The sequence below is a fragment of the Drosophila persimilis genome, unplaced genomic scaffold (assembly GCF_003286085.1).
Source record: "Drosophila persimilis strain 14011-0111.01,24,50 unplaced genomic scaffold, DperRS2 tig00000000-arrow-pilon, whole genome shotgun sequence".
Classification (NCBI taxonomy): domain Eukaryota; kingdom Metazoa; phylum Arthropoda; class Insecta; order Diptera; family Drosophilidae; genus Drosophila; species Drosophila persimilis.
This window is the reverse complement of record NW_020825288.1, coordinates 10,907,025-10,931,606: the sequence shown is the minus strand read 5'-3', so window position 1 is coordinate 10,931,606 and position 24,582 is coordinate 10,907,025. Positions and strand designations below refer to the sequence as shown.

At 45.9% G+C, this 24,582-nt stretch overlaps 7 protein-coding genes across 16 annotated transcripts in view; 4 read left to right on the top strand and 3 right to left on the bottom strand.

Annotated features, from left to right (window-relative positions):
• The window catches only part of LOC6587377 (rho GTPase-activating protein 100F), a 38,913-nt gene extending 33,317 nt beyond the window's left edge, over positions 1-5,596 (bottom strand). For 3 of the 8 annotated variants that reach the window (XM_026995077.1, XM_026995073.1, XM_026995076.1), the window contains exon 1: positions 4,727-5,591. The gene's annotated coding sequence lies outside the window, so the exon portion shown is untranslated. Of the gene's footprint in view, positions 1-4,726 lie in introns of all 8 variants that reach the window. The other 5 variants (XM_026995078.1, XM_026995079.1, XM_026995074.1 and 2 more) reach the window with 4 other exon arrangements.
• Positions 5,597-8,199: 2,603 nt separating this feature from the next.
• LOC6587642 (E3 ubiquitin-protein ligase msl-2) lies at positions 8,200-9,679 on the top strand. Its single transcript, XM_002013214.2, has 3 exons — positions 8,200-8,595; positions 8,707-9,340; positions 9,406-9,679. Exons 1-3 carry the CDS (start codon positions 8,479-8,481, stop codon positions 9,522-9,524), a joined length of 870 nt encoding a protein of 289 aa, XP_002013250.2. The 5' UTR covers positions 8,200-8,478; the 3' UTR covers positions 9,525-9,679.
• A 1,496-nt stretch (positions 9,680-11,175) lies between these two features.
• On the top strand, positions 11,176-12,778 carry LOC6587634 (ferrochelatase, mitochondrial). Its single transcript, XM_002013213.2, has 5 exons — positions 11,176-11,237; positions 11,290-11,677; positions 11,736-11,837; positions 11,902-12,223; positions 12,280-12,778. The coding sequence occupies exons 1-5, from the start codon at positions 11,201-11,203 to the stop codon at positions 12,595-12,597; spliced, it is 1,167 nt and encodes a 388-aa protein (XP_002013249.1). The 5' UTR covers positions 11,176-11,200; the 3' UTR covers positions 12,598-12,778.
• Positions 12,779-13,435: 657 nt separating this feature from the next.
• On the top strand, positions 13,436-16,540 carry LOC6587624 (solute carrier family 52, riboflavin transporter, member 3-A). Of its 3 annotated transcripts, none has more exons than XM_026995136.1 (3): positions 13,436-13,656; positions 13,750-14,090; positions 15,049-16,540. In XM_026995136.1, the coding sequence occupies exons 2-3, from the start codon at positions 13,978-13,980 to the stop codon at positions 16,400-16,402; spliced, it is 1,467 nt and encodes a 488-aa protein (XP_026850937.1). In that variant the 5' UTR covers positions 13,436-13,656; positions 13,750-13,977; the 3' UTR covers positions 16,403-16,540. The 3 variants fall into 3 exon arrangements, with proteins under 3 accessions (XP_026850937.1, XP_026850936.1, XP_002013248.1); XM_026995135.1 differs by having other exon boundaries at positions 13,436-13,662; XM_002013212.2 differs by having other exon boundaries at positions 13,436-14,090.
• Positions 16,541-16,881: 341 nt separating this feature from the next.
• Positions 16,882-17,980, bottom strand: LOC6587618. The gene is made up of 3 exons (XM_002013211.2): positions 17,974-17,980; positions 17,822-17,906; positions 16,882-17,748 (listed from the first exon to the last, which is right to left on the bottom strand). Exons 2-3 carry the CDS (start codon positions 17,898-17,900, stop codon positions 16,967-16,969), a joined length of 861 nt encoding a protein of 286 aa, XP_002013247.1. The 5' UTR covers positions 17,901-17,906; positions 17,974-17,980; the 3' UTR covers positions 16,882-16,966.
• A 528-nt stretch (positions 17,981-18,508) lies between these two features.
• Positions 18,509-24,379, top strand: LOC6587607 (DDB1- and CUL4-associated factor 5). The gene is made up of 8 exons (XM_002013210.2): positions 18,509-18,518; positions 19,376-19,593; positions 19,664-19,847; positions 19,914-20,180; positions 20,240-20,514; positions 20,582-20,712; positions 20,769-21,411; positions 23,529-24,379. Exons 1-8 carry the CDS (start codon positions 18,511-18,513, stop codon positions 24,032-24,034), a joined length of 2,232 nt encoding a protein of 743 aa, XP_002013246.2. The 5' UTR covers positions 18,509-18,510; the 3' UTR covers positions 24,035-24,379.
• Positions 21,429-23,498, bottom strand: LOC6587552. The gene is made up of 2 exons (XM_002013209.2): positions 22,603-23,498; positions 21,429-22,536 (listed from the first exon to the last, which is right to left on the bottom strand). Exons 1-2 carry the CDS (start codon positions 23,292-23,294, stop codon positions 21,429-21,431), a joined length of 1,800 nt encoding a protein of 599 aa, XP_002013245.1. The 5' UTR covers positions 23,295-23,498.
• Positions 24,380-24,582: the final 203 nt, after the last annotated feature.

Here is a 24,582-nt window from a genome sequence, read left to right as displayed (position 1 = left end):
GTCGCTGGGAAATGGAATGGAATGTTGTCTAGGCACGCATAAAATTTATTATAATGACATCATAAATTCTGGCAGCAAACGTTGTAAGTATGGATATGGATACGGGTATCTGTGTGTGTGTGTGTGCCTAAATGAGTGACAAACCTCCACGAAAACCGCCCCCGCCTGTACCGCCCTCGGGCAACAGAAATTGCAAATCATTTATCAAATAATAAAAAACAGAACAAATATTCGCAAAACTCAGCAAAAATGCTCCGAGAAATGGGAGTTTTTTCCTGCGTATATAATTCGCACTGAAAGAAACATGGGAATGGAATTAATTAATGGTTGAACATAAAAATAGAAATAGCTATAAGCAGAAAAACCACTCAACAGACCAAGCTATTTCTGTGGTAAATGATCTCCAAATGTTTAGTTTGGCTGTTTATTTTGAGGTATTGTAAACAGTGGGCTGTGAAATTTTTCTGTGTACATTCCCTATTTTGTAAGATTTAATGGGGTCAACCTGTGGCAATCCTAGGAGAAATGCTAGGGATAGAATGGAGTGCAACCAAGTATATGGAAAACTATGTGTTAAAAACAATCACTCATTTAAACCCCATCATATATGTATCTTTCGTTACGAGCTTGCACATAGAAATTCTGACAGCTATACGGAATATTTTTAATTTCTCCAATCCAGTAACTAGATTTTCAATAACTAAATTTCTTATATATACAACTATTCAGTACACCCAGACAAAAACAAGCCCTGTAATTGTTATATTTATACTTCGATTTAAAAAAGGAACTGATCAATAAAAAAAAGATTTAATTCCAGATTGAAAATTGTGAAAAAAAAAAGTTTTTTCAATTATTATACCCGATACTCAAAATGAGTATTGGGGTATATTAGATTTGTGGTAAAAGTGGATGTGTGTAACGTCCAGAAGGAATCGTTTCCGACCCCATTAAGTATATATATTCTTGATCAGCATCAATAGCCGAGTCGATTGAGCCATGTCTGTCTGTCCGTCTGTCCGTCCGTCCGTCTGTCCGTCTGTCCGTCTGTCCGTCTGTCCGTCCCCTTCAGCGCCTAATGCTCAAAGACTATAAGAGCTAGAGCAACGATGTTTTGGATCCAGACTTCTGTGATATGTCACTGCTCCAAAAATATTTCAAAACTTTGCCCCGCCCACTTCCGCCCCCACAAAGGGCGAAAATCTGTGGCATCCACAATTTTGACGATACGAGAAAACTAAAAACGCAGAATCGTAGAAGATGACTATATCTTCTAGAGTGCAAAATCTGAACCAGATCGTATAATTATTACAGCCAGAATCACGAAAACAATTTCACTCTTTCTCGCTCTGTCTCACTCTAACACACAGGTTTCATGGTCGGTTTTGCCAATTGCAAAATATGAGTTCAAGGATCTCAGAACCTATAAAAGCCAGAGCAACCAAATTTGGTATCCACACTCCTGTGATATCGGACCTTGACCGTTTCCTGTCCAAATTTCGCCACACCCCCTTCCGCCCCCGCAAAGGACGAAAATCTGAGGCAACCACAAATCTCAGAGACTATTAAGGCTAGAGTAACCAAATTTGGTACACACACTCCTTTAAGATGTCACTATAAAACGTATATCTCAGAATTTCGCCCCACCCCCATCCGCCCCCACAAAGGACGAAAATCTGTTGCATCCACAATATTGCAGATTTGAGAAAACTAAAAACGCAGAATCATAGATAATAACCATATCTATCAGGTTGCTGAATCTGGATCAGATCAGATCATTTTCATAGCCAAAAGGAGCAAATCAATTTGCACTGGCTACGCAGCGCCCGACGTCACGCTCAGACTGATTTTCTGTCTCTCTCGCACGCACTCTTTGTCGTGTCGTTTAATATTAGCGGCGTCTGCCGGAGGAGAGCCATACTGACTTAGTATCGGGTATAACCGTAGAGTTGCGGTGTCCGCAGCAACTCACAACGTTCCCCCTCGTTCAATTACATTTTGAAATTATTATGAAAATATTTGATTGAAATGTATTTTATATTTAAAGCAAATTTTATATTTAAATTAAATTAATAACAATAAAATATATTTTCTACCAGATTTAATATTTTACATTTATTTTAATGTTTTTAATATTTTAATTAAATGTGGAACATATTAAAAATACTTTTTTAACACATTTATGTTCAAGTCAAGGTGCATTCCTTTTAATTTTACTAAAAACTGAATATTTAATTTAAATATGTTTGTGTTTTTTCGTATTAAGTATGCCATTTTTCGCTGAGTGTACTTTTTTTGTGCTTTTAATGATGTCGATCAATGCAACCTATAACGACTGATAGGAATCTTAGTTTTCTCTCTCTCTCTTTTCGGTGAATTCTTTACTTGTGCTATGCCTACGTTTTCGGTCAATATATTTTCACTTTACTCCCCTTTGTTTCCCAGTGTAAACTGCACCCCCCGCCGGCATTGCAGCGTTGAAGAGGGGATCCAGTGTAGAGAAAGCATAGCGGATTTATCGATTGCTCTTTTTTTCTGTTTTCTGTTTTTTTTTTTCGGACCCAATCCTAACCCCATCGCATTTTTTGATATTGTTATTGCTGCGTTCAAGTTTATCTCCATTTCGTGCTGCCAGCCCCTTTGGCGCAGACATTAACTGGCATGTAGTGGCACCACCCAAAAGACGAGGACGAGACCGAGACCGAGACCGAACCACCACCAGCAACAGCGACGACTGTCACAAGGGTGGAGACTGAGCGGCACTCCCCCTCTATGGATTTCCAGACACACACACACACACACACACACACACTGAAGCACATGCATTCATGGCGCCGCATGTGGCATTTGTTGCCGCTTTCAAGTCCTAATCTGGCACGCTGTTCTGTCACCAGGCGACAGTGCACTCGCCACTGGGCAGAGAGTCAGAGTCGCGTTGAACTACCAAAAATATGTACAAAACCATGGAAACCGACCAGGAAAACCGCTTTCCCCAGTGTGCGAAGGGGAGGGTTTTATCTAATTAGGGAATGCAGATTCAAAGGATGGAATTACGGTGCACACTTCAATGGGATACTGTTGACGATAGCACCACGTGCACAGGACAGAGACATCCTCTCTCTGCCTTTCTCTCTAATTATATTATTAAAGCAAAGCAGAATATTATTTAACATAACAAACGAGTTGCATGGCAATTTTGGAAAAATTTAGTATTTAGTAGGGGGTTTTTTAATCATTTTAATCATGAGTACATGTTCTTTTTCCATTATATTCTGTTCATAATTTGAAGCACATACGAGTATTTATTGCCATTCTGAAGACGCCCCTGACAGCTTACTTCTAGCTACAACTTTTTGGATTAAAGCAGAGATGCTGGCAGAGAATTCTGAGGGCGCAGCTATTGGTAACAATAATTTTCTTGGAGACAGTGTAGTAGTTATAAATATGTTCTCCAACTTCTAGAAGCGTCAGCTTTCTTACTTCTTTCAGCTGTTGCAACGCCAACTATCTAAAATGATCTCTAAAACGATTTACAATCTTCCAAGCAGTAGGTCGTGCTTTCCCAAGAGAAACCATGAGTAATCCAAGGGCTTATAACATAGAAAATATGACGTTTTCTCACTTTTCGGCTTCCGCTATAGCTATTATTTATTTCTCTATTTTGCAACCATTTTGCTGCATTTATAGCACCATAGCTATTTTACTAGGTTTTTTCACTGAATTTCCTTCTATTTTTCCCTCAACATTTTGTGTGTTTTGGAACCCCACGCGAATTTTTCTCCTCTGTTTGCCTGTAAAATTGGAGCAAAGCTCTTAACTCTGAGGGTAGTTTGGGGGTCCTGGGGGATGTGGTGGTGGAATGTGGCAAAAAAAAAAGAAAAAAAAAAGTAACATTTCTGATTGTTAATGTCGCGGTTAATGTTTTGCTTTTCGTATCTTCCCTCCTCCCCCCGTCATACTTTTTCCCTTTTTGTGCTTTATTTTTCATTTTGTTTTTTTTTTCTCTGGCCTTTAGGTCTGGGTGCCTGGGGGTAGAACTGTAAAGACTTTGATGCTGGGCGAGTAACAGCCACATATAAGACTTCTCTCTTTTTGGCTCTCCCATTGTTTTGATGAAATGTTCTGTTATGATTGCGGGGGAGTGGGGGGCTTTGGTTTGTGAAGAAATTCCTTTCTTAATTAAAAAATAAAATAATTTAAACTTCCGGAGGCAAATGTAATAAAGGACTTCAACCCAGAAGAAGAAGTATAAGTGGAAATTACATCTTCAGAAATTTAATCTAAATGGGGAGTGCTACAAATATTTCTTTGACTTTGAACGAAGAATTTCAATATATAAATCTACTTGACTTTAGTTTTTTTTTTAAAGGAATCTCTTTTATGGGTATTTTACTAAAGCCATCACCGCAGAATCTCTTACAGCTCGTATACTATTTACAGCTATACGTGGACACCCGGTCCTGTTTCAATCCTATTGTCAAATCCTTATATTGAAGGGTAACCCTTAGCACCAATGACATTTGCATTGATCCGGGTTACGCTTTTCATTTACAGTGAATATCTAACAGCCAACGGCCACTCGACACAATCAACTGTCATTCCACATCGCAGGAGCTTTCCGCCCTGAATAGTTTGCGACTTAAAGGATTTATCCCATCATAGCCGTGCCCGTGCCCGTGCCCGTGCCCGTACCCATACCCGGACCCGTACCCGCGTGCCCACTCACCTGCACTTTGGTACAGGAAGCCTGTCCTGAAGGCTGCTGACGCTTGATGCCCGACGCTCGACGTTTTGTCTAATCCGTGCCAACGGTTGGCCGAGTTATGAAAACATGAAATCACAAATTGCAAACAACATCATCATCATCATCATCAGCACCAGCCAAAAGGAGCGAAAGGAGGTGGATGCACCCGTAATGGTAGTGGAAGGGGGAGGGCTGAGAGCAGTAGCCGGAACCGGAGCCAGCTGCAGTAACCGGTAGTAAATGTGCCGTGTTGTAAATCTGATGCAACGTAGAATACACTCCGTTACTCTTTTTGCTCTCTCTCTCTCCCTCTCTATCTCTCTGTCTCTCTCCTTACCGTTGTCTCTTGTCTGCCTCTCTCTGTGTGAGTGCTTTTTATTTCGATTTCGACTTCGATTTGTTTTAATTTCCGCTGATTCTAGTGCTGCTGGTGCAGCGCTTCCGGCACAACGTTCGTCCGTTTGTCCGTCCGACAGTGACAATGTGGGGTGGATGCGACGAGGCCTGGGCTACGTGGATTTAGTATATGTTGTAGGCGCTGCTGGATTTAGTGTTAGAGACGAATTGCTGGTTCGGTGGTCAATGGCACGACGATGCATCCTTGCACTTTTGGGCATACTCTGTACGCTGCTGCACTCTTCTCCCTGCTTCTGCTGCTGATGATGCTGTTCGTTGCTCGTTTCTCGTTTCTCGTTGCCCGTTTCACATTTTTCTCTCCACTGGTGCTGCTGCGATTGCGACTGCTGCGGCGACTGCGACTGCGACGTTTTTGCTGCGGCATTTTTTGCGTAACTTGTGAGCTTTTGCACATTTCACAGTTAATTTCGACATGTTCGCTGGCGAGCGGTTTTTTTGTCCACGAAAAAATTCAACTCTCAAACTTTTATTTTATCTCTATTTTTTTCTGTTATCTCTTGTATATTCCTCTTTGCTTTTAATTGATTTTTGCACGTGTGTGAGTGTGAGAGAGTGTATGCACAAGGGTGTTTGTGTTTGTGTAAGTGTGATGGATGCAGCAGCGAGCAAGCAACGGAATGCGTCCGAATGGCAATGCGAAGCTTTTGCTTGTGGAGCGCGCTTTACTACACACCGAGTGCTTCTGGCCTGAAAATGCGAATTTCCTGCGCTCTACTCCTACGTTACTCCGTGCGTGTGTGGGTGTGTGTATGCGTATGGGTTTCAGTATGAATTTCAGTATAATAAAATATCCTGTTTGGAGGGGCTCCCGTTCCCACTTGCCCACTGATACCACACGCAGAGAGCGCGAGCAGAGAGAGAGGTTTTATGTGCGGTTCTGCGCCTGCGCCGTAAATTTGGAGCAAGTCAATGCTTCGGGGCGAACGGCGATAACACACGGACCCACCATAACCACCACCGCACCGGAGCAACCAGCCCTATCTATCACTCGCTCTCCCTCTCTCTCTCTCTCTCTCTCTCTCTCTCTCTCTCTCTCTCCTTTCTCTATGCTTTTTTCCACTTTGCTGCGCCGCGTTTTCCCCGCAGTTCTTAGCTATTTCTGTACACTACACACACCAAACTTTTGTTTTTTATTGCTCAGGCCGGAAATCGAGCGTCTTTGCTCTATGATACTGTATCATATGGCTTTAGTTTATATTGCTCTGAGGGGTTTTAAACGCTGGATTGAAGAACGACTAGCACTATGAGAGTGAAATGCACTGCTGTTGGGGCTTGCACACGCCACCCAATACTGTCTCTCAGTGTTGCAAAGGAAGCGAATTTTCACATCCCTGGTTTAGCAAATCGAAGCCATCGTTATTTTTGATTTTTGATGTAGCAATGTAGCAAATGTAGCACAAACTGCGAAAATTGCGGTTGATTTTTTGGAGATATCCCATATTCATATGTTGTATGAATACAATTTTTAGAGGACATTTATTTCGCTTATTCAATTAAAATTAGAAATTCATTCGACCCCGATTATGTTCTGTTGATTCTCAAAAAAATTCTTGTGTTGAAACTTATAGCTTTATTATTAGTATTCAATTATACTTAAAATTCATTCATCGACGAGCATCCCTTGTCTGCGGTCAGGAGTGTATGAAAATCCAGATTCTGTGATGGAAAAAGACGTGGCGTCACCGCCGTACAATGTTTTGTATCTTTTGCCCGATGCCCAATGAACTGAGCCGACGGTTTGCGTAAATTAATGCCGTCTGTGGCGTCCAGGAAGCCAATTATAACCGCTTTGTTTAGAGCGTCTCTCATAGAATCGTTTAACTTGTTATCCATTAGCTCGATAATCTTCCAAGCCTTGTAGCTAATCGCCTCGATGTCTCCCTTTATAGATTCGGCCCTGTCTTCCGGCGCCTTCAACTTCCCCACAAGGTAGAAACCGCCAATGCCGGTATCAACGCAGACACGGCTTACCGCCTCGTCGCCGAGTCCTCGCGATAGAAGAAATGCGGGGTACTGAAGATCATATCAAATAATTCATTAAGGGACTTGTACTTGTAGACGCAGACCATTTTCGCTAGCACGGAAGTGGCACTTTAGGTTGGCACGTTCAGCGAGTAGCAGTTCCTCGTCCAAATGGAACTTCACCAATGAAACTTACAAACGTACTGTAGGAGAAACAGATGGAATGCGATAAGAATCAAGAAAGAGTTGTCAATTGGAAATAAAAATGATAGGTAGAAGGCTTGCTTCTTCGCACTCTGACGCAGCTGGTAGCGACGCTGCTCATCTTTTTTCGCCACCTGCTGAAATTCCAAGGAAGCGAAAACGCGTCCACATTCCATGGTCTCCCGCAAAATCAACGAATCCTTCCCAGCGAATGTTAAGTAGTCCTAACTCGACTTTATGTGTTGATCGGGCCAAATAAAGAAGAACAGTGTGTCCTCGCTAAATATTGCCGAGGAGCCTTGGCTGCAGTGTTTTTTCACGTTCGCAAAAAAAACCGTTCATCTCCGAATCCGGTTTGATGCCCATGAAGACCATCGGAAGACGGATCGGAGATTGGACCGTGTACGGCCATCAGGGCACAGGAGACGTTGTTGGGCCTTTTAAATGCTTTCTGTCGTTCTCCGATTTATCAGGATCATCCAGATGCTTTACTTGTTCTGCCATTCGACTATGCGTTGATCCTAATTGCAAATTATATTTTTTTTTTTCATTTTGACGCCAGCCACGCAAAAACCAGATGGCGCAAATAGCGGCACGCAACTTTCAGTGATGGGCACTGGTTTTTAGTGATGGGATAGTCGGGAACATCATGCAATTAGAGCGAGAGATATATATTGGTTGCGAGTTTTTTGTTTTATTTGCATCTGTAGTTGTGCGTAGCTTCGTGCGGTTTTTTTGATGGGTAAATTTGTTTTCTTCAATTTTTGTAAACTTATATTTAAACCCTTTTTTTTACATTTTGGCACGTGAATATTAGTTTGAAGGATACGGCAGCAGACAAGTTAAACGGCAAGCAACGCCTTCTGTAGAAAATCGAATAGATAGTTGGGAAATTATCACGTGTTGCTGGAGGCAAAATCGACAAGTTGCTGTGCAATTGACCGCCCATTATTAATATAAAGGGATTGTAAATAATATACACCCAATACAACGGAGGAGCTCATCAGGTCACATTTCCGACACTTCCCATATCTTGTCCCGCGGGGACGCCGCCCACCACGGTGGCCAAAACTGCCGAGCTGCCGTACGGGCATAACCTCTTCGAGCAGTTGTCCGACATTGAACTGGAGGCTTCCCATCCGCTGCTCCAAATGTCAACAGGGTCTGGCACGGGTCTGACGGCCGCCCAGACGTCATTTATTGTGAACGAAGGTTTCCTAAGCACTAAAGCCGGCTACACGGACCACAGCTGGGCCGAACTGGAGCAGGTAGATCTCCCCGATGCAATCTCCATGTCCACATTCCCCAACACTATGAATACTGACTATGCCATGACTTATTTCATACCCACGGCTACATCCACTCCCTTCCATGACCAGAATACCAGCCCGAAGCAGTCATATGAAGAGAGCTCCTCAGAGGTACAACACCTGAATTCCAGCCAGAAGTATATATCATCCACCATCAAGGACAAGAAGAAAGACACGCAAATGAATCCTGTCAATTCAAAGCCCAGCATCATCTCCTGCGTGCAGGAGACACCTCAAAAAACCATCAAAATCAGTGCTACTACGGGATCTCCTCGTAGGAATGCGGGAATGACAAAGGAAGATCCATTTAAGCACAAATGCCGCTGCGGAACCTCTGGAGTGCTGGCTAACCCCAAAACTACCTGTCGCAATAATCGCTGTCGCTGCTACGTGTCTGGCAACTCATGCAGAAACTGTCGCTGCTTTGGTTGTCACAATCCGCATAAGACGGATTTACTTGATTCCGATGATGAAGACGAATTGGAAAACTTGGCGCCCCCATCACTCCCCAATCTCCAGAGCGAGAAGAAGCCAGCACCAACAAACGCAACACCAACAAAGAATGTAAATGTAAAAAATACTGGCGTTTCTGCACCAGCGTTCGATGGTCCCCAAGGCGGTTTAGTTTTAGTGCCCGTTAGCAATATGGAACAATCCCTACATCCTTTGGTTCTCGTTAAGAACGAGCATGGGGACTATCAATGTAAGATTATGATCGTTTACGTTCAATTCGATCATCTTTTAACCCTCAGATTCGTTGTCTTTCAGGTTTCAACATCTTCCAAGACAACGTACCGATTGATCCCGCCACAGTTGGCCTTCTGCGTATCCGGATTACGGATAACGATTACCACAGCCAGATTCCGGACTATGCGTATGTGATGTGACCTTCTCTAGTGGTGCCTTAGGCAGCTCCACCTGCCATCAAAAGGAGTGTACGTCAAAGTGGTTTCAAGCACGCGATTATATTGACGAGCTGGTCAGTAGTGGCTCCTCCTTGCTAATGGAATTCTGCCGCTAGCGCACTCACTGTTCGAGGAGATGTGGGATACATTTTTTTTTATTTTTTTTTTATCATGTATCAACAAATGGTAAAATATTGTAATGCTTTGCCCCAAGTGCGGCTGTTGACCCTAAAAAAAAAAAAAAAAACCTTTTTTTTCATCACTTAAGTTACATTTTTTTTTCTAGGTTAAGATACTTTTTTAAACATAAATTTTTTTATCAATAACTAAGTCATATAATATAATATAATATTTATGGAATATAATCCAATCGAATTATAAGAACCCAAACGAAAACGAAATATTCGTAAGTCGATCGAATATGATATTCGTATGGAAACGATGAAAATATCAACAGGCTTTTTGATGAGCAAAATAAATATCCGACAATTTTAATCGAATTAACCCATTGAGGACCCATTGACCCATTGATTTCAAAACCCATGAAAACTATAAAAATTGAAAAATTGTATCGCCAAAGTGGTGAAAGATATCGTAATAATTTGTTTGTGATGTAAAGAGTACAAATTTTAATGCAGCATATTTTTTTGTGGGCTGCCCAAAAAATTTCACCTGTTAAAAAAAACATTCCGAGAAACTATTATCGCGCAATCGTTTTATACAGTTTCGGACATATTTTAACCTGGCCACAAACCAAGTCTAATGAAAAGTGAAATTTAAATACCAAACTGGTTTTCGTATGTATTGAAAATGCAATTATGTTGCTAGGTGTGAAAAACTTCAACTGGAGTATCAACCATATGAAAATAACAATAAGATTCTGTGAAAAGCATTAACATGTTTCCAAATAAGAGTATTATGGTACTTAAATTCCCAGGCTATATCTCAAGTTTTTGCACAGGTAAAAAAATGTTCGTCTCTATCAACTACTATGGTCTCCAAAGCACACAAATCAAAATTTCAGATTTCAGATTATACAGATTATAAGAAACATGTTTGCATTTCGGTTCCGCAAGACCAGATTTATCCAATATTTCTGTGCTTTATCCGTACATTGTAGTCATCTAGAGCCACAGCGCTCACGAAAAGTACATTTCTGCTTGCTTTGAAAAGTAAAATTTGTATTGATTTTATTTGTAAAAAAAATACACTTAAAAGTGTAATCGTAGGGCATGCTCACCTGGTCAAACACTGCCCCGAGCCAAATATACGGCACTTGAATCGATGGAAAATTTTGCTGATCTGATTACTGTTCACCTGTTTAAATAGAGGCGGGTCAAGTGGGTTAAGTTCCGATTTTCATCGATATTTGTTAGGTATTTTTTCAGAAAGAGACGATATATTGCTGACTTTTTGCCTTCAAGGTGTATTGGGCAAATGGGGTGGATTCAGCCTTGCATGAGTTGCATTTTCTGTGCCGTGTTGCTTGTTGTCCACACCCGCTTTTTTCTTCCATTATGTAGCAAATGTGCAGTAGCCGTGTTGTAGCCATGTAGTAATTTGAGCAAATGTAAACACAAAAATAACCAAGAGAACAAGAGTTTTTTCTCTCTTTTCCGGCTGTCATTCAAGTGCAATATTTTAGAAGTAAAAAAAGGATGTTTTTGCATAACAGAAACTTGTGCAGGCTGACCAGTGAGTAGATGCAATTAAGGATCAGACAGTCTCTGATCTATTCCTTTTGCAGCCAATGGCGTTAACTTGGCAGCGAGGGCAAGACAGTTCAGCGGGCAGCCGGCTAAGACCGCGGTCCTCATGCTCAATATGGGCGGACCACAGAGCACCGACCAGGTGCACGACTACCTACTGAGAATCATGACTGACCGGGACATGATCCAGCTGCCGGTGCAGAGCAGGCTAGGTCCCTGGATTGCCCAGCGGCGAACGCCGGAGGTGCAAAAAAAGTACAAAGAGATTGGCGGTGGATCGCCCATACTCAAGTGGACGGAGCTGCAAGGCCAGCTGATGTGTGAGCAGCTCGACAAGCTGTCACCGACGACCGCCCCCCACAAGCACTACGTGGGCTTCCGCTACGTCAATCCCCTGACAGAGAACACCCTGGCACAGATCGAGAGGTGGTTTACATAAGAGAAAGTATGCGTTTTCTTGGGATTACATTTTGTCATGTTCCAGCGACAAGCCAGAGAGGGTGGTGCTCTTCTCGCAGTATCCACAATACAGCTGCGCCACATCCGGCTCCAGCTTCAATTCCATTTTCACCCACTACCGCAGCAAGTGAGTAGCGAAACCCTTTCGGAGCAGGGCGATATAACCAAGATAAACACCCCTTCTTTGCCAGTGATTTGCCCGCCAACATCAAGTGGAGCATCATCGACCGCTGGGGCACACACCCGCTGCTCATAAAGACCTTTGCCCAGCGCATTCGCGATGAACTGGCCAAATTCGTGCCGACCAAGAGGAACGATGTGGTCATACTTTTCACTGCCCATTCCCTGCCTCTGAAGGCGGTCAGCAGGGGCGATCCCTATCCCTCTGAGATCGGGGCTAGCGTGCACATGGTCATGCAGGAGCTGGGCCAGACCAATCCCTACAGCCTCGCCTGGCAGTCCAAAGTGGGACCACTGCCCTGGCTTGCCCCGGCCACAGATGATGCAATCAAGGTGGGTTCTGTCGTACCAATCAACCACTACGAATATTATTGCTTTCTCTTTTGCAGGGGTATGTCAAGCAAGGCTTGAAGAACTTTATACTCGTGCCCATTGCCTTTGTCAACGAGCATATCGAAACCCTGCACGAGCTGGACATCGAGTACTGCGACGAGTTGGCCAAGGAGGTGGGCGTGGAGGAGATACGCCGTGCCGCCGCCCCCAACGACCATCCGCTGTTCATCGATGCCCTCAGCAACATTGTGGCGGATCACCTGAAGTCCCAGCAGGCCGTCAATCCCAAGTTTCTGATGCGCTGCCCCATGTGCACGAATCCCCGCTGCCGCGAGAGCAAGCGCTGGTATCAGCAGCTCTGCAGCTCCCAATAGGTTTTTCCCACCTGGCATTACATTGATTTCCGGGGAATGGCCTGCGGCGCCGAGTCGTGCCAGGCATTCCAAATGCATAACAATACTATTTTTACATTTCATAGGGTTTAGTTTCTGGGTATTGGAACTTCATTTGGCTTTCATTACGTTTCATTTGCAATAAAGCAAAATAAAAAAGACACTGCACAAAAACAAAACGGGAGGAACGATAACTTCAAAGATCGAAACTTCAGATACCCTTGGATATTGAACGTGATTATGGTATATGGAGAAGGGTACTCGACACGCACAGGCGAATGCTGCAAGAGATTATACCGATTGCAAAATCAACGGGCATTGCGTGCGCTATTGCAACATAATAATATAGTAGGTATTCTTACATATATATTTGACTTCTCCAAACTTCATAAAAAGCCTGCCTACCGCTGTTATTAAAAAAAAGAACGTTTTACTCAACGGCAGCCATTGAGATATGTAAAAATATATCCATTAGTGGCCTTTTCAAATTATACACTTCCTGTATCAATTCAAAACTGAGGGAATAATTTGCATAAATCGAACCCATGCACATGGCTACATCGACTTGGAAAATCCTCTTCACTGTTCACTTAATTGCAAACACGATCAAAAAATGTAAATACTATCGGAAAGGGAATACATTCAACGTATGTGTGTGTCCCCGCTCTCTTTCGTTTTGTGCGCTTGCTCTCTTCGCCACACGTGCGCTGCTTTTTCTGCCGCTCGCTCTTCCTCCGTTTTTTTCGACGGCGACAAAACAGCTGTTCGCACAGCTATTTTATTCTCCACTGTGTTATTTTGTGACGCTTCCATCGAGTTGGCTTTGACCGAGTCTGGAAACTCAGTTTTCAAATGGACAAAACAATCCGCCAACGCTGGACGCGCTTCACCCAAGCAGCCAGCATTCAGAACCCTCTGCATTTTGCATTATCCTCATCAGTCTCCCTCTGCCACCACACGCACATTGCGTAACGGAGCCCTGAAATTGGAAAAGACTTGGTCTGCCAAGGGCACAAATTGGAACTTCGACTTTGTCTACAAGTATATGTACATATGTATATTCGCGTCAGATCGAATCACAGTCATTAATCAAGAGAAGCGCCCGCAGTTTCTAATTGGGGAAAGCTTTTTCAGACGCTGCCGATCGTCAGTTGTGCCGGCGGGTCCAATTAAGCCACGCTTCTCGAAAAGTGCCTCGATTGATTCGATTGTTTGCAGGCAGTGCCGTTTTCGAGCTGCCAAACCCCATTGCATCCCATAGTACAACAGTGGCACACCACAAGCTGAAATCTAATCTGCCCATCGTCACAGGCAGATCATAAACCCATTCATTCGAAGAGTACTAAAAACAAGCCCGAGAGTATGAGCAGCTACCAGAGCAGGTCTGGGCTCGGCATTGCCAGCCAGTCCGGGCCAGTCTACGGAGTGATCTCGTCGTTGGACGATCCCAGTGCGGTTCCTTCCGATTTCGCCAGGTAAGCGGAAGATTACCTGTAATTTTGTGTACACTCCAAAAACCAGTTTTAAATAAGCTTAAAGCTCAGAGGGCTTTCTCCCGCACTCTCTTTGCATCGGAGTTATGCTAATTTGGGAAGCAACGAGCGCCGTGACGTCGTCATGGGTCCAAGAATGGGTTCCGATTCCAATTTAGATTCTTATCATCCACAGTCAGATACTCGAAAGTACGTGCAGATAGTCCCAGCCTAATTGAATTACCAGATTAGAGGTGGAACGTATGTGACCAATTGCACATCATTGAGTATCTACTCCAATGCGAGATTAGACCCAAAGATATATCCAATCGAGAGTGGGGATTACCTTTGAAGAGGAGGGGAATTTAATAATTATCTTTGGGGTGACTCCGGGTACACTTTGTGGAAGCCAAGTGGAACATCAACCGCGGAAACCATAATCGCTTTAGCGTTCGGTTATCTCTTCTGCAAAGACACGGAAATAATGTACTGCTGATGCCCTGCTGTATTTGATAATGATTTTGTAATGCTTATCTGAACAATTGGAATGAAATGGAATGTGGGTTCAGTTTTAAGATATACTACCCCGCGACTTCTTAGACATTGTGAGAAGAGGCAAAGGCTTTGCACATGCTCGTATTCATACATACATAGGTACATACATATATGCGTTAAATTCCATTGCAATCAAATATGCCATTTATTGTTATTTATTTGGGCTAGACTTATCGACACACTGTGTCTGTGATTCGACCGCAGTACAAATATGAGACTGTGTTTTATTGTAGCAAGAAAAGACAGACAGTTAATAAAAAGACAGACATCGTGGATTAAAACTAAGATCATTTATTCCTACCGATAATATCTATGGGATTTCTTAATGAGACTTTATAAAACCTCTATTATCATCTCTACAATGTTGCAAGCAAGAACCGAAGTAATCTAATCTCTTTTGTTCCAGATGCGCCGTGGCCGAGCCCAGCGAGAGCGAGCTAAGCGTATTCCTCACCTGGCGGACCATTCACAAGAAGATGGAGCAGAAGTACTGCTCTGTACTTAGGAATCGCAGCCTGATTGTCGATCTACTAGCCATATTTTTTGGCATCGGCACCTGGCTGGGCGTTAATGGAACCTTCATACAACTTCCACTGCTGGTCGACGAGGCCCCCGAGGGTTGGAGTCTGCCCTCTTACCTGAGCGTAATGGTCCAGATTGGCAATCTAGGTCCACTGCTCTACACGGCCATACAGAAGTACTCACCGCGCAAGCTCAACGATGGCTGGACCATACACGGCGTTCTGCTGGTGGGCGCCATCTCCTGCCTGCTCACGGCCTTCTTCTACAACCGTACGGCTGAGGTGAACGGAGTGGATCACAGTGTGGCCCTTTTGGTGCTGACCATTTTCACGGCCCTGAATGCTTGCACCAGCTCGGTGCTGTTCATGCCGTACATGGGGCGCTTCAAGGAGCAGTACATGGTCACGTACTTTATTGGCGAGGGACTGAGTGGCCTGCTCCCGAGTGTAACGGCCCTTATCCAGGGCATTGGCGAGACATCGCAGTGCGTGTTGGTGAACGTCACGGAGACCGGCCAGGAGATCTTCGAGCAGCAGAAGGTGCCACCGAACTTCGACACCAAGGTCTTCTTCCTCATCCTGTTCGGCCTGATGGTGCTCAGCTACATTGGCTACACGCTGCTCAATGCACTGCCCCTGGCCAGGATGGAGTACGCCAAAGTCACCGTCAGCGATGGCAACAAATACGTGTACGGTGAGGCGGACAATCAGCCGCCAGCGGAAAAGCTGACCCGCGGCCAATACACCTATCTGTTGCTACTGATAGGAGCTATCTCCCTGTTTAGCAACGGGATGTTTGGCAGCATCCAGTCCTACTCGAGTGCCCCCTATGGATCGCGTTCCTATCATCTGGCCGCCACGCTGAGCGTGATCGCCAATCCGGTGGCTTGCTTCATGGCGATGTTCCTGCATTTTACCTCACTGCGCCTCATAACCGTGCTCTCTATCATCGCCGCATTGCTCACCAGCTACGTCTTTACCACGGCCGCTCTGAGTCCATATCCGCCGTTCTATGACCATAGCTTCGGAGGTATCCTAGTCGTCGCTGCCTGGACCCTTCTGGTGGGCATCGTCAGCTACACCAAGCTGGGTATCACCACTGTGATGCGCTCCCAGGGTGGCCAGTCGCTGGTCTGGGTGGGATCCATCACCCAGCTGGGCTCCACCATTGGTGCTGTGTCGATCTTCTTCGCCATCAACTACACGGATATGTTCCAGGCGGCGGAGATGACTTGCTGATGCAAAGCATGGAATGGAATGGACATCCAGGGATGAATCGTGATTTTTACTGTAGTTTAGTGTGATATTTTTCAGATTTGTATTTCTACTTATATCGTCACAATGAAGACAATAGTATATTAAGTTCCTGAACTTTGAGCCAAAGACTATATGATTACCAACATGTTGAATGAGGCACCAGAAGGCTGTTTTATGGCAGGGCTTTTCGTAATGCACCGTAGGCAGAGGGCGAACGCAGGGTTTCACTTCTCGACCCGGTGCCTACTGAGTCGGTCCCCTAAAGACAGCAACAAAATGCAGTCTTTAGCGAGGTGCCAAAATGACGTACTTTTCGGTTCGCAGAATCCAATAACAAACACAACAATACCCAGTAAGAAATAAAAGCAATATCCGTTGCTTGGGCAAATCGATATGTAGATGCAGCATAGTTGTACCATTTGTAGGATTTTCTGAATGAAATCAGGAAGAATTCGCAGCACTTGTGGTTCTACTAAACTCTATTAGAAATATCTTCTCTCGTCGAAATTTTTAAATTTAGACATCAGATTTATCATATCATTAAACTTAGCCTCTAGTACTATCGGCTTGATCGGCTTCGCTGTCGATATCGCCCTCATAACCAGACTGGGTGCGCGACCGCCGTGTCGACGGCTTCATCTCCTCGACGGAAGCCTCTGTCGCTGGATCGCGGGTGCTGAAGCAGTCCTCAAAGTACTTGGACGTATCCTTGCCATCCCCCAGCGCCTTGTTGAATGCCTCGATCTTGTCGCGAAGGCTGGGACTGACGCTGCTAGTGGGACTCACGCTGTTGCTGGGCGATAGCTTTTTTGTCTGCGGAGCGGGAGGCGCGTACTGAGTGGGGGCGGCGGATGCGGCGGGCACAGCAGATTCGGGGGATGCGGTGAATGGGGCGGACGGGGCGGTAGCACCGCTACCGACCATATTTTCAAAGAAACTTTGCACCTTCTCAAACTTCTCCTTGGCACTCTTGAAAGTCATCAGACAATCGCGAAGCAAGTCATCGTCGTTGAGCGTTTTAAACTCGAGAAATAGGCTACGGATCTCGGTCGTATCAATGGTCTGCTTGTCCAACCCCAAATTCGTTGTGTTGGCAGTACCGATCGTCTCGAAGCTCCTGATTAGGTTCTTTATTTTGGGGGTGTTGGTGCTGGTGGTTATCGCCAGATGCATGCCATCGCTCACATCGGACAATTCCTTGAGTAGCTTCACCGACTCCTGGATGTCCCGGTTGTTTCTCTGGACGCACTGACTGAGCCGATCACGGAGACTGCGCATGTACTCGCCACTCGTCATATACTCTTTATCGAGTGAATTCCCTAGTAAATCTGAAGTGTAGAGTAGGGTAGCGAAGGATGTCTGGTAAGTCTCTGTTAATTTTGCAGCGAGTAAATTCCTTACCAGGAATTACATTTTCCTCGGCCTTCAAGCTACTAGTCACCTCTGACTGGTGTTTGATTTTTGGTTGTTGACTTGCCATTGTATCCTTAAAAATGATTTATTTTAAAAAATTTTATAGATGAGATGAGAAATTTTATAGATGTATATCCTACTGAAATTTGGTTATAACTGAAGATGTCAGAGCTCGTTTTGGAAGTGTAGTGTACGCTTTTCACAAAGGTTACTTTATGACATCATCTTTTTTAGCAGAACAATTTTTAGTTAGTAGTTTTTTTTTTTTTTTTTTTTTTTTGTTTTCTACTGTACCATTTAACAAACTACCGATGCGAATAGCTTATAGCTTTTGTATTTTATACAAGAAATATCGAAATATCCCATACAAATTATTTGATCTAGTAGGGAATCCGCTCATCCGAAAGTACTGATTCGGGCTATGCCCATTTTCATGCGCATCTGGGAAAGTCCTACTTCCTAAAACTGAGCCACCACCAGAACCATTGTATGGGGTCCATTCGCATATTCAGTTAATGCTGCCCAATGACATCGTTCAGAGCAAAAAGTATAGCTCGCAATACTGCGGCAAATGTTTTGGTCAACTAGTATTACTACTGTACTATTCTTGATGACAGATATTTAAAACACAGAGGAGCTCATGAAATAAGCAAATCCAAAGCTTGGAACATCTATATATGCACAGGTACGCTTGTCTCAGGATTCAATCTGAAGAGTGATCTTTTTCATACCTTTCTGTAGACCTCCTCCGAAGACTAGTTGCATACATTTTTATAAAGAGTGAGAACAGAACCTTTAGTACCCTTTTAGTGGTCTTCCCACTGTAGTTCCATCAATAACAGGCCGAGGGAGAGCGAGTGAGTGCAACAGTTGTATGGAAACTCGACCCATTCAAAAGTGAACGCATCGAAAATTATGAGCACTTTGCAACCACCCTCGACCCACTGTCGCTGGCTGAGCGAACAGCTGGTTTCTTCGCCTCGGCTTGTATACTTTATGTTTTCATTTTGATTAGGGCAATGGCAATATATTCCGATGATTAAAACCAGTCGCGGCGAGTCGGGAGTCTTTGCGTTGTTGTCGTGTTGTTGCTGAAAATATCTATCCAGCCAGAAAATATTATTGCTTCCAACTGGAGCAATTATTGAGGAATTGAAATCCAATCGCCGACGAATGTTAGTGCGAACAAATAACAAACTTTTCCTGGGATTCAAAGTCCCGACCTACCCCCCACCACTGGCCAGCCAGCAGCCTCGAATTTCCCCTCAGAAAGTTGCTGGTTCTGGCATGAAAAAAAGTGTCGAATATAGAGAAATAGCGAATATGTCGAAGCTGAACCAGAACGAGAACATCTGCTGCTGCCACAGCCTGGAGACGCATTAGGTGTGGGTGTCCGTCTCTCTGTGCCCGTGCCCGTGCCCGTGCCTGTCCCGAGTGTCGCTCTCTCTCTCTCTCTCTCTCACTCTCTCTGTCTCTCTGCTCCGTCTCTGAGTCTCTTGTTGTGAAGTGAAAAGTGTAGTTGGTTACTGAAACAATTTCTAGGATGAACTACACCCGAGGCAGTCGCTCTGTGGAGTGCCTCAATCTGAATCTGGGCCTGGGACTACGCGAGAGCGATCTGCTGTCTGGCCAACTGTCGGCGGGCATTTTCCGGCAGCGCCTCAGTGCAGCAGAGAATCTCTACCAGCGCAACCTGACCGGCCACTATGGGTGTGTCAATGCCTTGGAATTTAGCAACGGTGGACAGTTCCTCGCCTCAGGTCAGTGCGGATCAACACCTGTTGCTGTGAAGGAACCCAACCCTCTACATCTGCATCATATCTTTATTAGGTGGGGACGACAAGCGGGTGCTGCTGTGGAACATCGACCAGGAGGTGATGTCCGAAATGGGACGGCCGCAGGTCATGAACGAGACGCACACCAGCAACATCTTCTGCCTGGGCTTCGACACCCTCAATGCACATGTGTTTTCCGGTGGCAACGATGACCTGGTCATTCAACATGATCTTGCCACGTAAGTTGAGGGTCAGTCATCGCAGCTGAAACATTGATTATCTCATCGCTCCTCTTACCTTTACAGCGGCAAGCTCTTGAATTACTTTTCACATGGAGGACCCGTCTATGGGCTGAGCGTGGACCGGACCAGCGTCCATCTATTCAGCGTGGCCACTGAGAGCGGCGAGGTCCTGTTCTATGACCTGCGTGTGGGTAACTACGAGCCCCTGACTGTGGCCAAATTCCGTTCCCCGTTTAATGCCGTCGAGTTTCATCCGCTGAATGGCAACTTCCTGGCCACGGCCAATGCCAAGCGCGGCGCCATGCTCTGGGATCTGAGGCATCATAATCAGTGAGTCCGATCGACAGCTTCCAAGATATGGGATCTCACTTTATCGAACATCTTTGCAGTCCCCTCTGCCAGTTCAACTATATCCCGGAATCGCCCAGCTGCATGAGTGTGCGTTTCAATTGCAGTGGCAGCCTCCTGCTCACCCTGCACCGTCGACTGCCACCTATATTGTTCAGTCCCAACTCGCCGGAGCCTTTGGGGACCTTCTACCATGACGAGTACTTTAACTCGTGCACCATGAAGAGCTGCACCTTTGCAGGCCCGCAGGATGAGATGGTTGTGTCCGGCTCGGATAACTTTAACATGTTCATTTGGCGGATGGATGGTGTGGATTGTAAGTTTCAACAAGGGGGGGATGGGATGAATCTATAAAGAACAATCGCTCATACTCTACCCTGTAGTGGAGGAAAAGAATCAATGGATTGACACGCCCCCCATTATCCTGACCGGCCATCGTTCTGTGGTCAATCAGGTGCGCTTCAATCGACAGCGCTGCCTGCTGGCCTCTTCTGGTGTGGAGAAGATTATTAAGGTTCGTTTGATAGATACATTTTTCCCCATTGTAATCCGCACTCCGTCCTCCTGCAGCTATGGAGCCCTTTTGAACAGCATGGCTGGGAGGGATCGCTGATGTATCCGCCAGCCAAGCCCTACTGCAACCGCACCCTGCACAACAACACCACGGAGCATGTTATACAGGACTTTAGCTCTTGCGACACTGACGAGGACCAGGCGATGCTGGCCTTCTTCGATACTTTGGTGCAACGGGAGCTGGAATCCTGGAACACCAATGGCAATCATACGAGCAGTGACAGCACCTCCTCTAGCACATCCTCAGAGCGCAGCGAGGCTGGGGCCAGCTCGGCATCGGAGGAGGAGCCCACCGATGATGAGGACGATACCCCCAACGTCAGCGAGCTCTCCTGGCAGACGCATCCTAATCGCATCTTCTATCTGATCGCCAAGAAGCGTCGCGCTCTTTTGCAAATGGCTGTAAAGGGCACTGGGGGCCAGCAGCGCAGTGTGGAAGAGCTGCTGGCACGACTCAATGGGGAGCAGAAGCAGGCGGCCACCGCGGCCCGCATCAGCGACTGGCTGGTCGAGACACATCGCCTGTTTGGGGACGATGAGATGCCCACCACTTCCGCCGAGGCTGCAGCCCGCGAGCAGCGTCGTCGCGTCTTCGATCAGCTCTCCCGTAGTCCCCGCAAGCCGCCTGTACTCAAAATAGGTGAGTGAGATTCCTCTTTATTTTCTCTTTCTGCGACCGAAAAACAGTTCGACGAGACAGACGGAGCCGGCCAGAAGGCAGCCAATGGTGAGGGAATAGAAGGCCAGCTGCACGTCCGAGAGGGTGAGCACCTTCCACCGTCCCACGTCCAGCTGGGCCAGATAGTCGGGGAATCTCTGGATGCTCCACTTGGCCCGCTCTTTCATCTCCCCCGTCCAGAGCTGAATGAGGCCACCGGCCACAAGGTGCAGCACCACGTGATTGAGCTCCTCTAGGTATGGCGATGGCCGAGGCAGGATGTAGGCTATGTGGTAGGTCTTGGGGCATTCGGGTATCTTGTGCACCTTCTTGGTCATCACATACCGGATGTCGTTCAGCTGCAGGCTGGCGGAGCGCGTGACTCCGGCGAATTTGCCCTGCCTCGAAACCATCTCGATGAGACGCTCCTCGCCCTCGGCCACCAGCATCATCTTGGCGTTCAGCCGTCGATACACCGCCGAATCGTGGCCGTAGAAGAGGTCATCCTTGAAGGCCGGGTGCTTGATATAGATGGGCTTTCCGGACTCGTCCAATTCCGCCAAGGTATTGAGATCCCGGTAGTAGAGCGGTCGGATGTAGACCGTGGCCAGGCTGGACTCCAGCAGGGCTCCAAAGATGACGCTCACCAGGCACAGCGACGCCACAAATATGCGCTCCGAATGGAAGGGCGGAAAGCGACCAATATTCACCCGCACCCAGACCACCCATGTGTCGATGAAGATCCTTAGGGCGCAGCTCCAACTGCTGACCTTTCTTCCTCTGGACTTTTGGGCATCAAAAATCCTTGGGATTCCCAGGCCCCTATTCAGAGCCCTGAGGCAAAGCCAGCAAAGGGTTCCAAAGAAACCCACCATCAGGAAGCACAGCCAGACATCAACATGGACGGCGAACAGGGGCATAATCGACTGTGGAATGCGCTGGGCCTTCTGCACATACAGACACAGATCGTCCATGTAGACGGCGGCACTGAACTGAATGTCCGTGGAGAGGTAGTCCTTGATGAAGAAGCCCGTAAAGATGATGTCCACCTCGCGGCGATGGGCACGACCCACGCCACCGCTGTAGGAGCCATCCGACCGGCGGCCACTGCAAGAAGGAGAACATTTAAATAGGGTTTTAGTTGAAGCAAACTGAGGGAGGTGAGGGACTCACCCAAAGAACTCATCGTCTGGCCAGATGTAGTCCGGGGTAAAGTTCAGCTGCTTGGCCACCGTTTTGGCCAGCTTGGCGTCGGCACCCGTGATGCTCAGGATCTTTTTGTTTGCGCCATCGCCAATTACAGCAGAGTAGACCGAATCAAAGATGTAGATTCTCAGGGGATAGCCGTTGAGATTCTGATAGATTTGCGTGTAAGCCTGTGTCCCATCCACCAATACGATGCTCTGGTTAAAAGGATTATGAAGAAGCAGACGACCTCTGTCCAGCTGGATGTAGTAGACCTGACTGTGGTTGTGATGCCGCCAGACCTCCGCCATAAACTGCAACAACTGTGGATCCTCCGCTGGTGCACTGCTCTCCAGGGCCAGTATGTAGAAGCCGCCTCTGGGGGTTAGTTGGGGAAAAGCCTCCTGCAGTTGCTCCAAACCGGCAAAGAGGAGCACGTGATGGGGTAATGCGCTGTCCAGCTCCAATGTCCGGCTGATACTCATCGAGTATTTGCCCTGCCTCAGAAGAAACCGCACAAAATCGTGATCTCCATCCTTCGAACTTCGCAAGTGCAGCTCCACGCCGCCCTTCAACTGGCTGAGAACGGGCACCAGCACTTGCCTGTAGCTTATATTATTGGCTTGACCAATTGTTACTCCCACTAGGGTCAACATAATTAGCTGCAGAGTCGTCGACATTGTCCGTGTAACTGAGAGTCGCTGGGATTGCGCGGCTAACAATAGTTACAATACACAGGCCAGGTCGCGGCGGCCACTTGTTTGCTTAGTGTCAGGATTTGGTGTGACAGCTCGGGGCGGACTGCTGCTACCCACAATTATTGGCAAGTGTCTGGGGGTTGTGTTGACACTTGGGCTCCCGTTGCCAATGACTTGTCCATTTTCCATTTATGTTTTATTTGCTCTCTCCTTCAGCAGATACGCTGCAAATGGAGCAGATGGAGCGCAAAAGGAAGTTGATTCGTGAGCGCTTTGCCGCCAGAAAGCGGCACCGCCCCGCCGCACGGCCACGATCCAGCGATCTGGAAAATGACAGCATCGAAGGATTCGAGGAGGACCCCAACAATTCGTCTGAAGAGGAGGAGGAGGATGCCGAATCTGAGGATAACAATAATAATAATGGCACCGATGGCATTAACGAAGCTACGGCTATGGCTGTGGCTGTGGCTGTTGATGATGACACTGATGACTCATTGTCCACGTCCATGACCTCCATGGAGGCCCAACTTTCGCAGGCTCCCAGCACATCCAGCTCGTATCCGTTCCTCGTGGAAACCGAGGCCAATAACAACAACCAAATGGCTTCGAACAACAACCACAAGCCACCTGCCGCTGCCAATGGATCGACTGTGGATATGTGCAACACGGAGTCATCATCCGCCTCCGCCTCCGCATCCACATCCTCGTCCACATCGAACTGAGATCGATCGTATAACTAAACTTAAGTTACACTACATGTAAATTTAAATTATCTTTTGTCTTCAGAAGAAGGGTCCAGGCGAAGGGCCATGGGGCAATGGGGCCATGGGGCCATGGAGGTTCCTTCGATATCTATTGTATAACCATGATCTGGGGTGATCTCCAAAACTCACACAAATTGAATATTTTTCGTTTTGCAAAAGAAATCTGAATAGCTTTCTGAGAAAGTATTATCTATTATCATTATTAAAACATAAAAACCACAACTTGTATTCCTTTTTTAAGAAACTGGAAAAGAACTCGAGAGTTTTTTTTCTAAATGAAATGCAAATTCTGAAACATTTTGTAACTGGATTTTTTTTTGTTAGGTATATATAATATATATGTAGCATAAGTATAATCGAGAAGAAAATATACAAATTTAAACTTGTTAAATGTGATTTAAGACTAAACTATTTACGGAACTTAAATTGGAAATTGAACCCAGCAAAATGCATAATTCAACAAGAAAACAATGAAATGAAGTTTCTGGTTCAGTTCGGAATGAAAA

Coding starts and splice junctions, on each gene's coding strand:
- LOC6587552 (XM_002013209.2), bottom strand. CDS start 23,294: ATGTCGACGACTCTGCAGCTAATTATGTTGACCCTAGTGGGAGTAACA. Junction 22,537..22,602: donor CCAGACGATGAGTTCTTTGG/GTGAGTCCCTCA, acceptor TCCTTCTTGCAG/TGGCCGCCGGTCGGATGGCT.
- LOC6587607 (XM_002013210.2), top strand. Junction 19,594..19,663: donor TGGACAGTTCCTCGCCTCAG/GTCAGTGCGGAT, acceptor TATCTTTATTAG/GTGGGGACGACAAGCGGGTG. Junction 21,412..23,528: donor GCCGCCTGTACTCAAAATAG/GTGAGTGAGATT, acceptor TCTCTCCTTCAG/CAGATACGCTGCAAATGGAG.
- LOC6587642 (XM_002013214.2), top strand. CDS start 8,479: ATGTCAACAGGGTCTGGCACGGGTCTGACGGCCGCCCAGACGTCATTT. Junction 8,596..8,706: donor GCTGGGCCGAACTGGAGCAG/GTAGATCTCCCC, acceptor TTCCATGACCAG/AATACCAGCCCGAAGCAGTC. Junction 9,341..9,405: donor CGAGCATGGGGACTATCAAT/GTAAGATTATGA, acceptor GTTGTCTTTCAG/GTTTCAACATCTTCCAAGAC.
- LOC6587618 (XM_002013211.2), bottom strand. CDS start 17,900: ATGGCAAGTCAACAACCAAAAATCAAACACCAGTCAGAGGTGACTAGT. Junction 17,749..17,821: donor CGAGGAAAATGTAATTCCTG/GTAAGGAATTTA, acceptor TCTACACTTCAG/ATTTACTAGGGAATTCACTC.
- LOC6587634 (XM_002013213.2), top strand. CDS start 11,201: ATGTTTTTGCATAACAGAAACTTGTGCAGGCTGACCA. Junction 11,678..11,735: donor ACCCTGGCACAGATCGAGAG/GTGGTTTACATA, acceptor GTCATGTTCCAG/CGACAAGCCAGAGAGGGTGG. Junction 12,224..12,279: donor CCACAGATGATGCAATCAAG/GTGGGTTCTGTC, acceptor TCTCTTTTGCAG/GGGTATGTCAAGCAAGGCTT.
- LOC6587624 (XM_026995136.1), top strand. CDS start 13,978: ATGAGCAGCTACCAGAGCAGGTCTGGGCTCGGCATTGCCAGCCAGTCC. Junction 14,091..15,048: donor GTTCCTTCCGATTTCGCCAG/GTAAGCGGAAGA, acceptor CTTTTGTTCCAG/ATGCGCCGTGGCCGAGCCCA.